General features: G+C 36.9%; 1 protein-coding gene across 1 annotated transcript in view; it reads left to right on the plus strand.

Annotated features, from left to right (window-relative positions):
* The window catches only part of LOC307000818 (multiple PDZ domain protein), a 42,839-nt gene that overhangs the window by 3,716 nt on the left and 18,064 nt on the right, over positions 1-21,059 (plus strand). The window contains exons 4-19 of the mRNA XM_079616694.1: positions 1,737-1,937; positions 2,090-2,226; positions 2,325-2,538; positions 4,410-4,535; positions 4,665-4,856; positions 5,853-5,955; positions 6,055-6,128; positions 8,238-8,505; positions 8,666-8,728; positions 9,245-9,324; positions 9,478-9,624; positions 10,039-10,224; positions 10,861-11,007; positions 11,202-11,411; positions 12,815-12,895; positions 18,196-18,307. Of these exons, the coding sequence (XP_079472820.1) occupies positions 1,737-1,937; positions 2,090-2,226; positions 2,325-2,538; positions 4,410-4,535; positions 4,665-4,856; positions 5,853-5,955; positions 6,055-6,128; positions 8,238-8,505; positions 8,666-8,728; positions 9,245-9,324; positions 9,478-9,624; positions 10,039-10,224; positions 10,861-11,007; positions 11,202-11,411; positions 12,815-12,895; positions 18,196-18,307 (2,341 nt within the window). The remainder of the gene's footprint in view (positions 1-1,736; positions 1,938-2,089; positions 2,227-2,324; positions 2,539-4,409; positions 4,536-4,664; positions 4,857-5,852; positions 5,956-6,054; positions 6,129-8,237; positions 8,506-8,665; positions 8,729-9,244; positions 9,325-9,477; positions 9,625-10,038; positions 10,225-10,860; positions 11,008-11,201; positions 11,412-12,814; positions 12,896-18,195; positions 18,308-21,059) is intronic.

The raw sequence follows: 21,059 nt of genomic DNA on the forward strand, positions 1-21,059 counted from the left end.
TCACACACGTTTCTGTAATGGTGGAGACTTTCCATTGACATCTCTTTTTTTTATACTGAGCTATGGATTTTCTTTTCCCTACCCCTAAACATGACCTTTGCAGAAACAAATCTGCATTTTTTTACATTTTAATTAAGATCATTTACTATGTTAAACCTGACCGCGACACAACAAATAGAAAGTGACAGAAATGCCCTGCAGGCGTTTTAGTCTGCAACACTAGCTAAAAGTCAGTAACTGGAAACCTCCAAGAAATAACATTATTTTTTAAATCAATTTTAGCGATGGCACTGGTTTGCGCACCACTAAATATTTGTGCTTTGCACCATTAAACTTGAAACACTGAAATGTAAACCCCATCTTTAAATTAAATATATACGCAACTACCGACCAGGTTGGAATAAACAGTTGGTTGGCAAACTGACTGAATTACAATAATGAACTAATGCTATACCCGACAGACTTCGATCATTTAGACGTATGTTACAATGTTCACATTTACACTTGTTTATATTTTGAGGGAACATTATGTGAAAAACTGAGCTGTTAGCGGTTCTACGCAAGAAGCTGATCTAATCACTGCACTTTCTTTGTTACGTTGCCCCTAAACTGATACAAATTTTTATTCAAAAGTACACTACCGTCAGTTTGGGGTCAGTAAGATTTTTTATGTTTGTGAAAGAAGTCTCTTATGCTCACCAGAGCTGTTTATTTGATCAAAAATACAGTAAAAAATAAATAAAAATTAATTTAGCCATTACTCCCGTCCTTAGTGTCACAGGATACCTCAGAAATCATTTTAATATTTTGATTTGTTGCTCAAGAACATTTCTTTTGCTGCTTAATATTTTTCAAGAAACTGTGATATGATTCTTTGATGAATAGAAAGATCAAAAGAACAACATTTATTTGAAATGGAAATCTTTTGTAACGTTATAAAAGTATTTTCTGTCACTTCTGATCAGTCTAGTCAAGTCATCTTCATTTATATAGCGCTTTTAACAATGTAGATTGTTTCAAAGCAGCTTTACAGAGATAAATGTAAGGTAACAGATTGTTTTGGCTTTATAGCGGTTCTTGAATAATGTTATTTTCCAGCTAAAGTTAGTTTTGATTGATTCACTTCCGTCGAAATTATCATTTGTTATTAAATTAGGGGCCGCTAAGACGACACCGTTCTCTCTAAACAGACTTTAATCACAAACCTGTGAGAAACGCTAATGGTGCTCACGTGCGCATGAAAAAATTATTCTATATTTATGAGCGCTTGAATATATGTGCGCAGGTTTGTAATTCCCTACAAACCATACCTAAACAAACTTGTCTTGCCTATACATTTTGATACAGAATTTTATTTTATTTTATCACTTTCGGGGTAGGTACGCGAACCGAAATGCAATGTCTAATGCAATGTTACTCGCCCCAAACCTTTTAATGGCAATTTTTAAATGTTTTATCAGTATTTTATTGTAAATACACTATTTTTATATTTCATGATCATTTTGATCTATATTGTGTTTCCTTGTCTATCATTGTTTATACTCAATTGTAATTATTACCATTGATAGTGACGTTAAAGAAGATAATACTAAAGTGCACAAGGATCAGTAAAGATAAACACCATCTAATCTGATAAATCCTGTCTTAATAGTGTGAATTTTTACATCCCAGTAAGGCCTTGCAAAATGCTGGTGCAACCCAGCTACCTACATCACTCTAGCTGTGTGTTTGTACAGGCTTCCCCCAGAACGCCGCCTCCTCAGTCTATGAGTGATGATGCAGATGGTGTGAGAACGTCCCACCCCTCATGCACTCTGAGATACAGAGATTCTTACCTCTCGGCCCAGCGCCACTATGACCGATGTCGATCCTCCAATCATATGACTTTTGCCCCTTGCATCACAGAGGACAATTCAGTGCTGCAGTCCATGGCCCAGGTACTGTTCCTCTAAACACCCTAAACATCCTCTCATCCTGCCGTGATACGTTATCATGCATACTTTTAATACTAAAACCAGATATTACTATCTCCTAAAACCAACAGATTGAATACATTCTTTCTTATCCCATGTATTTATTGCTCTTTCAGGGTCGGTCTGTGCTTAGTTTTGATCTGGAGAAGGGTGGAAGTGCTTTAGGCATCAGCATTATTGGCTTGGAGACTGAAGGCGGTGGAGGTCATGGTATCTTCATACAGAAGATTCAGCCAGACTCTGTAGCATACAGGTATAAACTGACTAAACTTTACTTCTTAGAATCGTATTATTCTGGATGGGGGCTTAGGATGATTTGAAACCATTCTTTACCCCATTCTCCTGTCTTAGCGATGGACGTCTCCATGAGGATGATCAGATTCTAGCAGTGAACGGCAAGCTGTTTGAATCCTCGGTAACACAGGAACAAGCTGTCCAGATTCTTCAGGAAGCTGCTTCCATGGTAACCTTAACTATAGCCAGGGAACCAACCTCATCATTCAGCCCCCCACAGATGAGCCACACTCTTCCCAAAAATCTCTCTGGCCTTGATGGACAATTCAGTGTAAGGCTTTTTTTTTTTCATCTTTATTATATCTTTGAATTTCCCAGAATGTGTCAAATAGCCTGATTATGAAGCATATTTTGCTTCATATCCTAAACTGTATCTTATACTTATGCCTTATAGCTGCCTCACTTTGACACGCAGCTTATATGTTACTGATCCACAGTTATTTGATTACATTACCACAAATGCATTACATCTAACGTTTTAAATGTTGTACATTAGCTTTTTTATGTGAGGTTGACAGGATTGGTGTTTGCCGTGAAAGCAGAGTCTCATGTGACTGTACTCCACTGAAAGATTTACCAGTAATGGTGGGAGTCAATCAATTAAGATAAAATGGAGCCTTCTCCTATTAGCAAGACTATTATAATACAGTACTGTTCAAAAGTTTGGAGTTGGTAAGATTTGTTTTATATATTTTTGAAAGAATTCTCTTATGTAGTGCTGGATTTATTTAATAAAAAATACAGTAAAAACTGTAATTTTTTTATATTATAACTTTAAATTAACTATCTATTTAAAATATTTTTTTAAATGTTATTTATTTCTGTCATGGCAAAGCTGAATTCAAAGCAAGCATTACTCCGCTCTTCAGTGTCACATGATCCTTCACAAAAGAACAGCATTTGTAACAATGTGGAAGTCTTTACTGCCTATTTTAATCAATATAATGCATCCTGATTCTGAATAGAAGTATTCATTTCTTTTTCTTTTTTTTGAAAAATATACCCCAAACCTTTGAATTGGTATTGTGAATGTGTAAAGGGTTTCAGAAGTGTGAGATTAAAAATCTGAAATTTTGATTGGCTACTACAGCCTATAAATAACATCATCAGAAAGGCTCAATGGAGTGGTGGGATGCTTATGACCCACAAGGAATCGCTCATCCAAACTGCTTGGGGCAGATTCTACTCTTTCAACTGACCAATCTAACTTCAGCTTTGCCATGGCACTGGTCATTACATCCCCTAGCTCCTTGTATATGGAAGTGAGGGAGAACATCTAGCTCCTCAAAACTAGATTGGGCCAACAGCATACCCATTGCCGGATCGGAAGAAGCCGCTGAGCGGGCTTCCGGGTCTGCCCTGGGAACCTGCCAGTGATGCTTGAGAAAGGGATAAACCAGTTCATCAGCTAACTCAACTTGTGACCTCTGATCGCAGTCACCAGGTTTCCTCAGCAGCAGTGGGACCTGATCCATGGGGTGCAGATGCCTGGCTCTTTTTAAAGAGTATGAGAGCCAAGCAATCTGCACCCCATGGATCAGGTCCCGTTGCTGCTGAGGCAACCCAGTGCGGAGCAACCAAGACATATAACTCACAGATCGTGGCCATCATCCGGCTTTATATATCTCGGACACGGCGTGACACATCTCCTAAACTTCGACAATCTTTTTTTCACTTCAAACCACTAACACGGAGATTAGATGCACTGACAAACAACGGGTTCCTGAAGACAAAGAAGCTGACGTTCTTTCTAGGCACCCTTATATACTCCTGCAAGATCACATGACTGCAGTAGCCAAAATTGGCATGCAACAGGCTTACAAGAAACGTTCCCTTAGCATCAACTCCATGATGCAGTGATGAGTTCCACTTCGAATGGGAACCAATAAATTATAGACTCTTAATGGCAGGTGCCACTTTGACAACCTACCCGATATAGTGTGACATGCACAGCTAATGAGGAACACAAGGTCAACATCTGTTAAATTAATTGTATATGTTTTCAATGGCAACAATGGTGGAAATGTTTAATAGTTTTGTTTTGTTTGTAGCTATAACTAAGGTATTTGGCTATACGGAAAATGACTTATTATAAAATGGCTATATTATCAAATAAATGGCTATATTTTAAATTTGGTTCAGCAGCCTCGACAAATTCATCACATTGAGTTGCAGAATGACGGATCGGGTCTGGGCTTCGGCATTGTTGGAGGGAGGACTACTGGCACCATGGTTAAAACCATCCTACCTGATGGTATAGCTGGAAGGGTATGAGAGGATTGTCATGGATACACATACACTCGAATTTATGACTGTATTTGGATTGTACAAACAGATTAAAATTAAAAGGAGTGTGGGCAAATCCCTTGACGTGTGGTTGTGTGTTTGTGGACACAGGACGGGAGATTGCGCAGCGGCGATCTTCTTCTCAGAATTGGTGATGTGGACGTGTCCACCATGGGCAGTGAGGAAGTGGCTCGCGAGCTCCGTCTGGCTGGTTCCCATGTGAGACTTATCATTGCCAGGGAAACCACTGATGGTGACCTCTCACCTACTATCGCCCAGCAACAGGACACTCAGAAGAAACAGGTGCAGAATGCTTCTGATCGTGTGTGCGTGTGTGTGTGTGTGTGTGTGTGTGTGTGTGTGTGTGTGTGTGTGTGTGTGCTTTTGTTTATATTACATTGTGGGAACCAAATGTCCCCACAAGGATAGTAAAACCTGAAATCACCTCCATTGTGGGGACCAGCCAGCGGTCCCCATGAGGGGAACGGGTTAATAAACATACTAAATTATATTTTTTCGAAAATGTAAAAATGCAGAATGTCTCCTGTAAGGGGTAGGTTTAGGGATAGGGGCAGTGTAAGGGGATAGAATATACAGTTTGTACAGTATAAATTCCCATTTTTACCATTACGCCTATGGAATGTCCTCACAAGGATAGCAAAACCCCCTTGTGTGTGTGTGTGTGTGTGTGTGTGTGTGTGTGTGTGTGTGTGTGTGTGTGTGTGTGTGTGTGTGTGTGTGTGTGTGTGTGTGTGTGTGTGTGTGTGTGTGTGTGTGTGTGTGTGTGTGTGTGTGTGTGTGTGTGTGTGTGTGTGTGTGTGTGTGTGTGTGTGTGTGTGTGTGTGTGTGTGTGTCCTGACAAAATGTCCCCACAAAGATGCCAATATCCTTATCTTTGTGGGGACATTTTTTGGTCCCCATGAGGACAATAGCTTATGAATCGTACTAAGTGATGTTTTTAGAAAATTGTGTGCGTGTGTCTATGCATCTATATGTACATTTTGATATTAACAGAAGGAAAACCAGATAAAAAAGAAGTTCTGTTATCATTTACTCACCTTTATGTCTTTTGTAACCTGTTTAATGTGCATTCTTCCTCCCTCACCACATTTATGGTGCTTTTTTGTCTTTTTTTAAAGCTGACGGTCACTCTGAACTGTCATTGTATGAAAAAGAGATGTGTAACAATCCTTAATTCTCTTGTGTTTCACAAAAAAAACTGTATTATGTCTTTAAAAATACAAATTAATAATAAATTGATGATGAGCCATTAATTAATGAAACATTATCCTTCTACAGGGTTTAGCAGAGCAAAATGAAAGAGAATTCAGTATCAGATTCAATGACAGCAAACATGGTCTTGGCATCAACATCTCTAAATCTGTGGAAACCCTGGACAAAGGTATGATTTCATACTGTTCTCTTTCAGTAAGATGAGAGATTATTTTCCCATTCAGTCTAAGTTGAACGTTGACCATTAAATGAACAATGGGTGTTTTAGAGGCCAGTGGTTTTGAAGTAAAGAGCATTCTGAAAGGAAGTGCAGTGAATCAGGATGGAGACCACATCATTGCTGTGAGTTACAAAATTAAATCTTATTTTTCACATCTTTTTAGATATTTTTAATTTCCTTGTCTGTGCATGCAAAGTACAGTAGTTCTAATGGTTTTAACCAATGTTTTTACTAATCAATTACTAATCCTGTTGTTGCTGAATTTGTGGGTGTGTGTGGGAGTACTGTGTGACGGGATGTTTGCATTGTAGTGTTTGCTTTTAGGCTAAATGGTGGCACTATGTAAGATTAATTACATTGTTGCTTGTTTTGTGTTTGTATTTGTGTTACTCCAACCAGTGTTACTGTCATTAGTCCAACCCTCATGTTCTGTTTGGGGTCTCAGAGACCCTAAGGCCATTTTGTTATCTTGAAGTTATACTTAAAGGTAGGGTAGGCAATTTTTGTATAAACAATTTTTGTTATACAGGTTAAAACTCTCTTTACACCCTGAAAACAATCAATAATAGAAGTGGTCTAAATATTAACACATGTACATATATCATTTGAGTAAGTCTCAGGACTTATGGTATGGCATCATACCATCATACCGAGGAGGTATGGAAATGCATATATTGACAGCCCTGTCAATATATGTATTTCCATACCTCCGCGCACCCTCCAAGTGCAGACATCACACGTCATCATCATCTTCCGTAAGGCTCTGCAGAGTTTTAGCCTTTTACAGTTCCTGAACCAAAACAAAGAGATTATGCTGCATTCCCGGCATGTCATAACCGTAATTTCAAGATGGTAACCTGTGACTTTCTACCCGGAGATGTCATGTCCTCAGAATCTGATTTATGCGTTCCTATGTCAACACTAAATTAATCTGCAGCAGTCAGATGGTATAACTAAAAGTTGTTTACATTCATTAGTATTGTAATGTTATGTGCTTTGAGACATGAGGTTATTTTAACGGCGTCTCTCGTGACGCTTCACAGACAATGCTGTGTGCGTTCGTGTGTTTTGAATGAGTTGTGGCTTTGGAGACGCTCTGAAGGGAGGGTGGGATCTCATGTTTTCTAAGCTAACTTGCTAATGCTAGCCGCTTGAAATTGCCTACCCTACCTTTAACAGTAGGGTGTTAGATTAATACTTCATGACTTTTCTAATGAGAGCTTATTATAAAGAGAACTTGCCTCATAACACACTTCAAACATCTTTGATAAAAATGTTTGCATTACTTATGTTTAGGGTTTTAGAGACCTCATATATGAAACTTATGTAATAAATAATTCAATGACTTTTCACATGATACAATTCTCTGACTGGTGCACAGTATACTGTAGAAATACACTTCTGTCTGTTGTTTATTGTAATTTCCTTAATTACATTTTTCTACATAAATGATGTAAGTCAAATTGACCACAAACAATGTGACTACAATGTAAACTAGTCATATTTCTGAAAAAGTCATGCCTGCTTTGTGGTAAAACGGGGATAAAGCATCTAGGCATGGGTAGAACATTCCTGAAGTATCAATATTTTCAATATTGATGTTGTAGCTAGAGTTATTTAGCATGAAAATCAATGCTTTGAAGTGAAAAAATTAATTGTGTTAACCAAAGGTTGTTTAAGAGTGGACCCATTTATCTTAACACACAGAAATGCTGAAAGACATACACACATCATCTGGAGCTATTTTACACCAAATTAAGATGAAGCTAAAAGTGAAACTATAATAAAAATGTGATATTATAATGGCTTTTTGGAGAGAAAAAATTGCAAGATTGAACAGTTCTATAATTGTTGCTAATGATAAACTAAAACAGAAGCAGTTTAGACCCCTTAAATGATAAAGGATGGATGTCAAATATAATGTTAAATGGCTATAATTATCCTTTTTATCCTCAAAAGTTGCAAATATTTTCCATTTAATATCTGAATTATTGGCCTTATAGTACTTGATATCAGATCGTACTGAAAATAAGGGATATTGCCCATTTCTAAAGGGATAAGACAACAATAACGTACAATAACTGTGAATAATACTAACTAATGAGTAACAAATCACAGGTTTTGCACTTTTTTCTTAACATTCTAGTATTTATTTTTTTATTGAAAGACAAATCTTCCAATATCTGAACGTGTGTGTGTGTGTGTGTGTGTTCGTGTGTGTTCGTGTTCAGGTGAATGGGCAGTTCTGCAGTAAACAGAAAGCGGGAAAGATTCTGAACATGACTGGCCAACAAGTGGAGATCTCTCTTCTGAGAAAAGGCTCACCATCTGAGAAGCAAACAACCCCCACCATGTCCACAATCTCCCAGAGACCCTTGACCCCTCTGGGTCTCGATCCCCCACCACTCCCTCCATGTCTAGCTGAGCCAAGGCCAGTTCTGCCCCTAGGGAAAGTTTTCTACACTGAACGCCGGGACCTCAACTTCAACAGAGAGTGCTGTTAGTGATACTCTTGTCACTTCGGTTTATTTACACTCATTCACACTGTGTTTGATTCATGAGTTCTGTTCACTCTCTGTGTTAAGTCTCAGTAACTTTGTGGCCCTGATTTGATTCTAATAACAGCTTCTGTTTCTGTTTGTTCTTTCTACAACCTCAGTTGAGTCGAGGCAAGCCTGTTATTTTCAGTCCAAGATGGAGAATAGAAACCACTGGTCCTCATGTAAGAACTGAACACATTGTGAATTATAGGTTATTTGAATTTTAATGTCTATGGACTAATTGATTAACACTCATTTTGACTCGTACATAAAAATGGTTTATTAGTACACTGGTAAAATATATACTATAATATACTGAAATTGCTTGCAAAAAATGCTTTTACTTCAAAATACTGTTATTTAATTTTGACAAAGAAGGCATGACGAGCATTTTGTCCATGTTAAACCTTAAAAGATAGACATATATGTATTGTGATATCCTAACTGTGCACCATTATATTGTTAGCATTTTATTTATTTAGATTTTTTTTTTTTTATTCCCTGCTGTCTGGTCAATGGTAACCGACAGCATGTCGCAAAAAAAGAAGTACTGTCCATAGACATTAAGCTGTAAATAACCCAGAATGTTCCTTAAAGGTTTTTTTTTTTTTTTTGGTTTGCCTGCATTGTCTTTCCAAATTTGTAGTCATCTTGTCATTTTTTTATTAGCTGTGTGACACTTTGAAATTTTGTTTCAGTTTGTAAATTGTCTGATGAAGAGAAGAAAACACTGAAGGAGAAGTGGCAAAGCAAACTGGGTCCTCAATATGAAGTGATGGTGCGTCTCATTTGTATTCTCTCCTGTTTAGCTGACAGTTATTTTCCACAGCTAAGATTTGTGAGTGTGTCGCCGCATATCTATTCATCCATCTATCTATCTATCTATCCATGTGTTTATACTGTATTTACATTGTATCATGTATGTGTGCAGGTGGCCCAGGTACAGAAATATATTGAGAGCGGTGGTCTTGGTGTGAGTTTGGAGGCTAAGGAAGGTCATCACTATATCTGCTCTATATTGCCAGAGGGTCCGATGGGACAGACTGGAGTCATACGGCCTGGAGACGAACTGATAGAGGTTTGCTTAATATTATCATTAAAAGGGAATGTCCAGATAGTTATGTAGTATATTTCACATATATTTACCCATACAAACACAATAGACTTTATATACCTGAAAAATAAGCTAATGTATATTTGGTTATACTTCAAAGTCAAACAAGCATTACACACAGATAATACTGTTGTTTATAGATTACGCTGTTGTAATCCCGTATCATAAACCCTGCTAACGCATGCATGCATAATAACCAAAATATGCTCATCTTCCTTTCTGCATTCTGTTTTTTTATGCATAGCGCTTTATTCAATGCTGACTGCACATGAATATCAATCATCACAGCTGCTTAAAAATAGCCATTCCTGTCAGTAGAAAAGCCCAGAGGATCAGTTCAGCAGAATAAGCGAGTTGATGTGTTTGTTCTTTCTGTAGGTGAACGGGTTCTCTCTGATTGGTGAGACACACAAGGAAGTCGTGTGCTTGCTGAAGGAACTTCCTGTGAATGTTTGTGTGGTTTGCAGTCGTCTCATCCCACCCGCAGTCAGTGAGGAAGACGATGATGATGCTGATGATGTACAACTCACCCTGAAGGAGCTGCTCGCAGAGTTTAATGAAAAGGTTTGCTGTGTGTGTTTGTGCATCATGATATTTAAAAGAAAACTGTATATGCTTGTGCAACTTATTAGTCTTGTGAAAAAGAATGTGTGCTTGGAAAGTGCACTTATAGTGTACTTCTAATCTTAAAGGTACATTTAAAAAAAAAATGTTCTTGCAGATTAAAGACCACTTTCATGACTATGTTTCTTAACACACTTAAGTACACTTTTAAAAAGTGCACTTAATGTCAAATTAAAAGTTTTGTTTTACAGTATGTTTTAAATAATGTTCTAATAATCTTTTGCCACTTATTAAAGCACATGTAAAGTTATTTTAAAGTTTTTCTTCTGTGGAACACACACGGAAAACAAAGTCTGAAAACATTTACTGGGTATTATTTTATGAGGAATTACAATAAATACAGGCTGGAGCTTTTGAAACTTGATGGACAAAAAAAAAGCACCAATAAAGTATCATACTTACTGAAAGCAGAATGCCTTGAACGACCACTCAGAATCAAGTATTGCCAAGAAACATGTAGTATACAAAAAGATACATTAAATATAAATTGACACCGTTTTCCTTTTTTAAATGAGCAAACATGATTCCACACGTTTCATTGCAAAATAATACTGATTTGTGCACTTTTTCTCACAGGCCGAGCAGAACTCATTTGTGAGAACTCCTAAATGGAAGACAGAGGCTCCTGTGCTATCCCATAAGGCCATGTGGGAGAATGAAATTCAAGTCTATGAGCTGCAGAAAGGCGATTCTGGCCTGGGATTCAGTATACTGGACTACCAGGTATGTGTGTGTGTGCGTGTTTATATACCAGTACAACAATAACAAGAGAGCAGCAGAGTATGAGCTGCACATCACTTGGTTTTGGAGAGTCCCAGTTGGTTTGAAATCCTTCAACAACATGGCAGCAGTGTCTCCTAATTTATTACTATTCTTCTCTTTCTCTCTTGCGCTGTCACTTTCTGAAACTCTCTCAGGACCCCATGAACCCAGGGCATACTGTGATAGTGATCCGCTCTCTTGTAGCAGGCGGTTTGGCAGAGAGAGATGGCCGCTTGTTGCCAGGCGACCGGTTGATGTTTGTGAACGGGACTGACTTGAGCCACGCAAGTCTAGATCAGGCCGTTCATGTCCTGAAAAGCACTGCTTTGGGCACCGTACGCATTGGAGTTACCAAACCCTTACTAGTAAGTATCTCCATTCACAAGCCAGACAGCAACAATCTCAACCTTGGGCAGTGTAGGAGAAACCTAGAATCCAAGATATTGTATGTCATCCAGATTATCATAGAATGGCAGGTAAAGTTTTATTAAGAGAATTCAATCTGACATGTATAATTTGCAGCATGATTGGCATATTCGTCAGTTATCAGTGACTAATGGCTTCTTTGACGCCTTATAAAACGAGTGTTAAGTATAAAAGTATATTAAACTACAGTTTCTTTAACTACAAGCACTTTTAGGTTCAAGTTTATTATTTGGTGAATTATGTTTTTTTTACTATGATAACAAAAAGTAAAATAGACTTAAAGCATTTAAATGTGTATTGTATGAATTGTTTTTACACAAACTATGTCTGTCTCTGTCTCCCTCAGTTGTGGAGCCAATTTTGCAATAATAAGTTTCACAATAATAAAAGTATTATTATAAGTTTAATAATATATAATAGTTATAAGTTACTGTACTTGTATGTAATGAAAAATCAAGTAAAATATTCTTACTAAAATAATTTTTTATTAAGATTAAAAATCAAATGTAAAAGATTAAGTAATGTTTTATAAAATATTTATTGTTATTATTCATTTTGTTAGTAATTATTATTATTATTATTGGTTTCCAATCAAGCTGTAATTAGTGTGAAGATTTTTAGTTTTATTTAATTGTGTGTATGTAAAATACGTAAAATGCTAGCTATGAAATTCGCTAGATAAAGTATTCAGCCCTTTTATTCTTATGTAATTTTCATCATCATCACTTCCACTTTAGAATGAATGGTAATTTATGATTTGGTGGACATGACTTCAGGAAGTGACTTCATTCACCATTCATGTACTATTGGACATTGATAGTAGACAATTAAAGTTTGTTTTAAGTTTGTGTTTTATGTGAGTTTAATTTCTTAAAGATCCAACGTTCCCACAGAAGAAGCACTCTATTTATGTACTGGACATTTTCTCATTTGTTTTAGAATGATATCACCGTGTTGCCTGTGTCATCTTGTATATATTCCAAGTCAGGTTACGGTTTATGATCTGAGCTCTGGTATTATTAGTCTAGATCTACTTTGTTTTTAGTCTCTCTTTTGTGAACCGGGTCTCAGTCACTGTGGCTCGTGAGTCTCTGATTACTGGAATCTTTCAATAATTAATGTCTCTTGAATTCTAACACCAGCCTCCTAAAACAAGAGGTGCATTTGTGTTTATGTGTCCCGTGGCTCCGCAATCGGGTTTAGCTAGTCCTGGGGAAACATCTTTTCTGTTTCTTTTTGGAGTTAAGAGTCTGCAGAGTGCATATGTGATTGTATCCAGGCAGAGAGTTGAGTGGAACAAGAGTTTTGAGTGGGAGATTTAATATGGCATTGTCATTGACAGGAAAATGACACCCAGGACACAGGAGCAGATGTAACCGGCAACTGCCACTCAGAACATAACAACCAGCACAGCAATTTGCAGGTGGGCTACATATTTGCTTTACTTATTATAATACTAATGTGATCTGTTTCGTAACAGTTCTGTGGTGTCGTAACATCTGACCACCAGCTGCTTTTCACAATGACTCTTGACATTTGTTTTTCAAGCTTCAACATGGTAGATTTGTTGGTTGTTTAAAAAAAAGTCTAAAGTTTAGATTTCCCACTTCAAAATGATAGACTATTGTGGTGTCCCACAGCCGTCCATTTTGTAAACATTGGTTGTTTTTAATTATTTGCACTTAAGCACTTAGTAGGCCAAAGAGAAAGTTGTTGTTTTTTCCACTGACCTAATTTAGTGTGGTCATTCTAGCTGCCAGGGTTTAACTGGGGAGGATATTTGTTGACAGGATTTGTGTGACATCATCTCTTATTCACATGATGGTTTTGGTTTACTCAAGAACGAAAGTCTGATTGGCTTGTTGAGAGTACATCTGAACTTTTTGACTGAAACTTTTTGGCCAGCCGTGGCCCGTGACACAAATGAATGTGCACTCACTCACAAAGATAATGTTCAAACACATAAATTTATTAACAAAAATTTAATAAAAAACCATAAACAAACGGATTAAATTCAGGAGTGGACAAGGCCAAAATAACAAACAAACAAAAAATAGTTTTAGTACCTTCTAAATTCCCTAAAATAAATAAAACGCATCAAAAGAAAAATACAACACAACTTCCCTTACTCCCTTAACCTATGATAAAATATATGCCAAAGAAATGGCATCACACTCCCTTACTTCCCTTAAAAGGTAACTTCGCTAAAATTGAACCTAGGCTCTTTTTGGTAATCTACCCCAGTCAAACTTTCGTGTAAAAGCACAATTAGAATGGAAACGCCACTTTTAAGATTGATCATATTTTCATTTTAGCTCAAAATGCCTTTTCAATGGGAATGCTTGGGGCACTTCTATAATAGCAGCAAAATCGCTATTTTTAAAACACTAAGAAGACTCGACACACCATAAAACTGTGCTCGAAGTATCACCAGGGGCTCTACACATGAACGTGAGCATTGACTACATTGATTGTGTACACAGTTTACTAAAAAGAAAGGTTTTGTACGACTCATTATTTCACTTAGTGTTTCTGGTGCCTTGAATTTTTTCAGTCAAAAGTAACCGATCTCCGAATGCAACGTAATGAACTGACTCCATATGAGGAAATGTCATGAACTTGTAATTCCAATGAAAAGCATGATAACTTAGACACTTAGAATCTATATGAAAACAAGCTTTAGGAGTACTCTGTACTCTCCTCGTGTTACGTTGCATTCGGGGATCGACTACTTTTGACTGACAAAATCTGTCCAACAAATTATCACATTTAACAGGCCCTCACAGCCTGGTTTTACCAGACTTTCGTACTTTTCATTTGTACAGAGAGTCTGGCCACTCAAACTTTTGACGACTCAAACTAGCGCACAACCTCAACGTCATCGTTCTCAGCCACTCCCCTCTGTTCGCTGATTGGACCGGTAAAAAATTGACCGGAGAAAACCCAAGAATATACCACAATCCCAGACGTAGCACTGAAGGAAAATTAAAATTGAGCGGAAGTACGTAGGAGGGCTCACATGCCCCTGAGTTAAAATGCTTACAGAGTTAATCCTGTATCTGTTAGAACATGGTTTAGCAGTTCCCAGTAGTAGTCCCTGGTGTTCCCAGTGTTTGTTAGTCCTCAAGTCCGATGGTACGTCCAGATTCTGCACCGATTATAGGAAAGTCAATGTATTGACTGAACCCGATTCATTCCCGTTGCCTCGTGTTGAAGATTATGTTGACCGTGTTGGAAATTCAAAATGTGTCACTAAACTTGATGTATTAAAAGGATACTGGCAAGTTCCACTGACTGAGAAGGCTTCTGGAGTTTCTGCTTTTGCTACTCCTGATGCATTCCTTCAGTATAGGGTGATGTCGTTTGGACTACAGAATGCTGGTGCGACTTTTCAGTGTTTAATGTCAAGAGTGTTACTTAATGTTCCTAATTGTGATGCTTACCTCGATCGATGATTTGGTCTGTTATTCGGATTCTTGGGATGAACATGTCCAACTTCTCAACTGTGTTTTTGCATGCTTGAAAGATGGCAATCTGTCATTAAATTTGGCGAAATGTGAATTCACTTGTGCAACCGTAATTTATCTAGAAAAGGAGGTCGGAAACAGCAAAGATCGACCAATTAGTGTCACGGTACTGCAAGAGAGAGAGGAGAACCAGACGCAGAATGAGCATGAAGGGAAGTTTTATTAACAGGACTGTAGACAAAGAACAATAAGGAGAGTGAGACGTGCAACACAGTTCAACCAGTAGGGCAGGGCAGACAACACGACGACAGGCAGAAAGGATGACCACTGAGACCAGTCTTGGGTGATAACAGACTAGAGGACAGCTTGGGAGGCAGCACCAGGCACGATGTGAGAAGGACCGGGTAGGAAGCCGAGGCTTGATGCTTGATCTCTCAGAAGTAGATCCAGACTTTGTGCCAGGCAGTGGCCAGGAAAAGTTTAGGACACAAGGTAGGGCAGGAACAAACACAAGACTCACAATAAACAAGACAAACAGGCAAAGGCACAAGAGAGTCATTAAATGGCCAAATAAAAACTGGAACAGAACAATGACTAGAGAAGCGAAAGAAAAGCAGGAATAAAATGACTGAAACTTGCAATCAAAAAATAAAACAAAAGAACAAACTTACAGGGAACTAGAAACTAGATACTGGAGATGATAATCTAGAGTAGAAAAAAAGACTTGGCTTCACAAGGGCAAAAACTAACTAAAACAAGAATGAAAGGATACACTAGAGCTAGAAACGATCAAATTCACGACTAGAACAAGACCGATGTTTAACCATAAGCACAGGCAAGCAAACAGGATTACACCACAAAGCACACAAATGGCACCAGCAAAGACATGATGGAAAGAGGCACAATATAAAGGGACCAGAGCACACGAGGATCAGGTTCGCACAATTAGTGAAACGAGGACTAGAAGTGGACTAAACAAGGGGGCGTGGTAACGGGAAACAAGGAGGCGGGACAAGAGCACATGGCCAACACAAACAAAGACAGCCATGTGCTCAGTCCCTCAACAGGAAACTCAGCACAAACAGCCAACTTGACATGCCAGACTTTAAAAATACATTGTGCTGGGGAACTTTTAACATTGCCCAGATAAATTCCTTTTATTAGTACATCAGCCCCACAGCTAGTATGGGTAGAAAAGGATATTACACTTTCTAAAATAAACGACTGAGCCGACCCCGTATCCCTCAGGAATGCGGACCGGTTTGGCTTCAGACATCGACACGTCAAATGACACTGTTCCATCAAAAATAACCGGTTCGAATGCAGACTCAGCAGTCGATAAAGATGCACATTCTGATGAACATGTACGACTGTCAACTAGGACCACACACTTTGCAGAGCACTATCTGCGTTCTCTTTACTCAGTTGCAACATCTTTAACATTGCGTGTACGAACATAGAATTATGCTTCGAGTACGCTCGGGTACACTCAGTGAGTGAGCACAAATTAATCAGAGAAAATTAGCAGATAAACTCAGAAGTCATTAGAATAAGTGCAATATTTATAATAAACTATCAATATAAAAGAATGCTTTTATGGTATTTATTAATCATTTGTACATCTACTAATACATTTTTAACATTTCAAGATCTATTAATTGGTTAATGTATTATAAACGAGCATGAATTAAAAATTAACAATCATATTTCTAAATCACATTAAGCCAGATTAATAAAGGCTATAAAAATGTTAATTGTTAGTTAATGAAACATGATGCATTAACTAATGTTAACAAATTTAATGTTATTGTATATTGTTACCATATTAATTCATTGTGTACATACACTACCATTCAAAAGTTTGGAGTCAGTGCGATTTTTGCGACGTGTGCATTAAAGTAAAATGACGGTAAAAACTTTTTTTAATGTCACAAAAAAACTATTTCAAATGATACTTTTGAACTTTCTGTTCATCCTATTCATTATAAATCCTGGAAAAAAAGTATCACCGTTTCAACAAAAAATATTAAGCAGCATAACTGTTTTCAACATTGATAATAATAAATGTTTCTTGAGCACCAAATCAGCATCTTAGAATAATTTCTGAAGGCTGAAGTAATGGCTGCTGAAAATTCAGCTTATTACAAGAATAAATTACATTTGAAAATATATTAATATAGAAACCAGTTGTTTTATTTGTGATAATATTTTGGTAACACGTTAACTAATAACCCTTATTGTAATGTATTAACTAACATGAACTAACAATGAGCAAAACATTTGTTACAGTATTTCTTAATCTTTGTTAATGTTAGTTAAAAAAGTTAGTTCACATACACTAATGTTAACAAATACACACTTTGATTTTAATTACATATTAGTAAATGTTAAAATTAATATGACCTAATATTAATTTTTGCTGATGAAGTATTGATCATTCTTAGTTCATGTTAACTAATGAACCTTATTGTGAAGTATTTTCTAATATTACTGTTTCTACTGTATTTTAGAACAAATAAATGCAGCCTGGTGAGCAAAATAATCTACTTTCAAAAACAAAAACAAATGGAACAGTAGTGTATTTTTTTTGTATTCATCCGTTTATTTTTCAATAATGTAATAAATGAACAATTTAATAATTTATTACGTTTTTAAACAATAATAGCTGTTTTTAATGTTTACTGTGTTTTAATCAAATGCAGCCCTAGTGAAGACACGTTTTTGAAAAACCTTTTAAAAAGTCTTACAGACACCAACATTTTTAATGTTAGCATATTTACCAAATGCATATTACTTGTATTTGGCCCTTGTCAAGAGGTCATTTTGGAACCTGGCTATGTTCTGGGTTTGATACATTGAGCCAGGCATTGGATTTGGTAGAAGTTTGTGAGCATTAGAAAATTGCGTTTCTTGTCTTGACAACAAGAAATGTATCTGACATCATCTGTTGATGACTTTTAAAAAAAAAAGTGCAAGAAATTACTCATCAGAGGATTGTTCTTGTTGCTATGAATGTCATTCAGTCACACATTCGCTGGCACCAACTCTCCTGGGATGTCTCTCGAGATCTGGATGCTTGTGTACTAAATAAGCACTTTCAACACTGGAAATGAAGCATTGCTGAAGGACAGATGTTTAAAAGGGTCCTTAGCAGCTCCAGAGATCCTTTTTGCTTTCCGTTTATCGCATATGCAAAAGAAAATAGGCAATTTCACTGAATAAATATGCCTGATGCTTTTCTCTGTTTGTGTTCCAGACAAATTCCCGCTGTCAGAACAGCAAGATGGAGGCTGATGCTAAAACCGTCTCCATCCCCACAAGTGGCTATGAGAGAAGCATAACTGTAGTCAGGGGAAACTCCAGTCTGGGTATGTTAACCCTGTTCATTACACTCTTCCTGTCTGTCTTCTTATACATCCTCAGTATGTTTCACAGAGAAGTGAACTCTGTGAGAGACCTGTAAAACATGTGTTTGCATGTGTGTATAGATGTTGTTTATATATGTGTGTGTGGTGCAGCTCTGAGTGTGGATCTTAATACATTACACATGCATTATATTAAGTAGGGATGTAACATTTTGTATTAGTATATGATATGATGGTTTGCATAATCATTTTGCTATTAAGCATGTACTTTAGTTTGCATGTTTGTATTTATGGTTTTAAAGAGTAGTGATTTCTCTCTCTTTTTATTCTGATGTTTTCAGCCAAGTCAAAGTAGCCTATACATAATGCTTTGCAGAGCTCAACAAAAGTTTTTTTGTTTTTTGCCATTATTTCCCTGTTCCTACCACACTATTTATATATTCGTATTATAAGGAAATGTAAGATATTGCTAAAGGGTTAGTTCACCCAAAAAATAAAAATTCTGTCATCATTTACTCACATTACATTACAGCTTTTGAAACCCCCAAATTCAATATTAGAATATTGTGAAAAGGTTTTCATAGCTGTAAGCCATAATCATTTATTAGTTTCACCTTTTAAGTTGAATTACTGAAATAATGAACTTTAGCACCATAATTCAAATTTTTCGAGTTTCACCTGTATGTCGTTCCAAACCTGTAAGACTTTCGTTCATCTTCGGAAACACAAATGAAGATCTAACATTAGAAACATTCAGAACATTTAATGAAATCTGAGAGCTTTCTGTCTATCCATTGACACGCTACTGAAACATTGATACTTCAAAAAGTTCATATCGTATCATAGTTTCCTCAAAAATATAAAGCAGCATCATTGTTTTCAACATTGATAATAATAATAAATGTTTCTTGAGCACCAAATCAGCAAGATTTCTGAAGGATCATGACACTAAAGACTGGAGTAATAATGCTAAAAATTTCAGCTTTGCCTTTGCCAGCACAGGAATAAATTACATTTTAAAATGTTAAAACAGAAAACAGCTGTTTTAAATAATACTGTAATTGTATTGCATAATATTACAGTTTGTACTGTATTTTTGACCAACAAATAAAGGCACACAGTGATTTGTTAAAAATCTGCAGCCCATTTTTACTAATGCATCTAAGATTTTCACAAATCAATTGCTTACCATTTTAACAAAACTATATCAATGTCAGCTCCATAACTTTCCATTGGAGACATATTTTAGCAGAATTTGCAACAATGATGTTAAATAAATCACAGAATACATGTCCTAGTAGGGTAAGTGCTGTCACTGTCAGCTGCCCGAAGCACACACTGGCCTCAGGCCATCCAAATTGTTCAGCCCTGCAGTGTTTATAAAGCTGCACCATATCATTGGCAAAATCATAAGGCAGGCTCAGCGAAGAATATAGACGTCGTGGCTTCCCATTAAAACTTGATCTTTCTCTTTTTCTTTCTTTTTGATCAAGTATTTATTCCAATGAATATTCATCCAATTTGACACAGAGCTCTGCATGAGTGTTATTTAATTCATCAATTCCAGCATCCCGTTTCATATAAAAAAATTTTTAAATTGACGTTACAGTCAGTAATTTATGAGTCAGTCATTTATGTTGAATGATGAAATAGAGATTATAAATCGTGATGTGTTGTGTCTTTTGTTCTGGTGTTCTCTTGTGTCATCTCTCTGTCCTGTGCTGTGCTTTACATGGTCAGATGTGCACTGCTGTAACTAGCGCACTATGATTGTACTGTAATTTGACTGTTCAGACACAAAACATGATAAATGGATGTTCAAAATTGAAAATAAAAACAATGAATCTCAAATTCTTTACGACCATAGTGTTGTCTCCATGTTTGGTGTGTGTTTCCTTGCATGTTAGCTCTCACGTCTGTTTATGTTGCCTGTCTTTTCTCTTTGCGTGGACTCCTAATTATTCATAAATCAGATGCAAATTATATTTAAAATAGGCTTGCATGGTGCATTGTTCAAATTGAGAGCAATTTGGACAGATTTATTACAGCTGAAATGTAGTACAAAGCCAACCAGTCACTTTACACCCACAATGATGTCAACGGCATGGTTTGAAGTTCATTATGTAGAAAATAAGCTGAGCTTAATAATCGTAAAATGAATTGTTGAAGGAACACGGTCAACACGCTGTGATTTTAATACAACACTGAGTCAAAGCCACCACTTAATGTCATGAAAGGTGAGTGAGGGGTTTTAAGACCCTCTCAAACGCACTGACTCTACATGGTGCAGCGACACTTTCACTGTTTCTAGAAGAAAAAAAGCTCACATTGCTTTGAATAAGAGAGTTTGAATCGGTAAGACAGTTGAGTGGTTCATGGGGGTATATGCAAATGACATTTAGCGGATGATGATATTCCATTGGTAGTTTTAAAGAAAGGGAATGTCTGATGTGGTTAAAACTCCCCTCTCACACCCACACTCACTGTCAAACTGTAACACACACGTTTGTTGGTTATGATATACGTATAGATTTAAAATAACTCATATGGGATGGCCCGGGGCTGATTGTCACACTTTTTACTTCAGTGAATATTTTTCAATGTACCGGTAGGTTTATTTTTGAAAGCCTATTTTTGTACAGGCACATACCTTATAGTCTAGCGATTTCCACTGTTACTGCCCACAAAACAAAATCCAGTTTATTGGATGCACATTGACCTTTTTACACTATATGGGGTAATTTGTGACAATGCA

This window comes from Phoxinus phoxinus (assembly GCF_949152265.1).
Source record: "Phoxinus phoxinus genome assembly, chromosome: 6".
Lineage (NCBI taxonomy): Eukaryota > Metazoa > Chordata > Actinopteri > Cypriniformes > Leuciscidae > Phoxinus > Phoxinus phoxinus.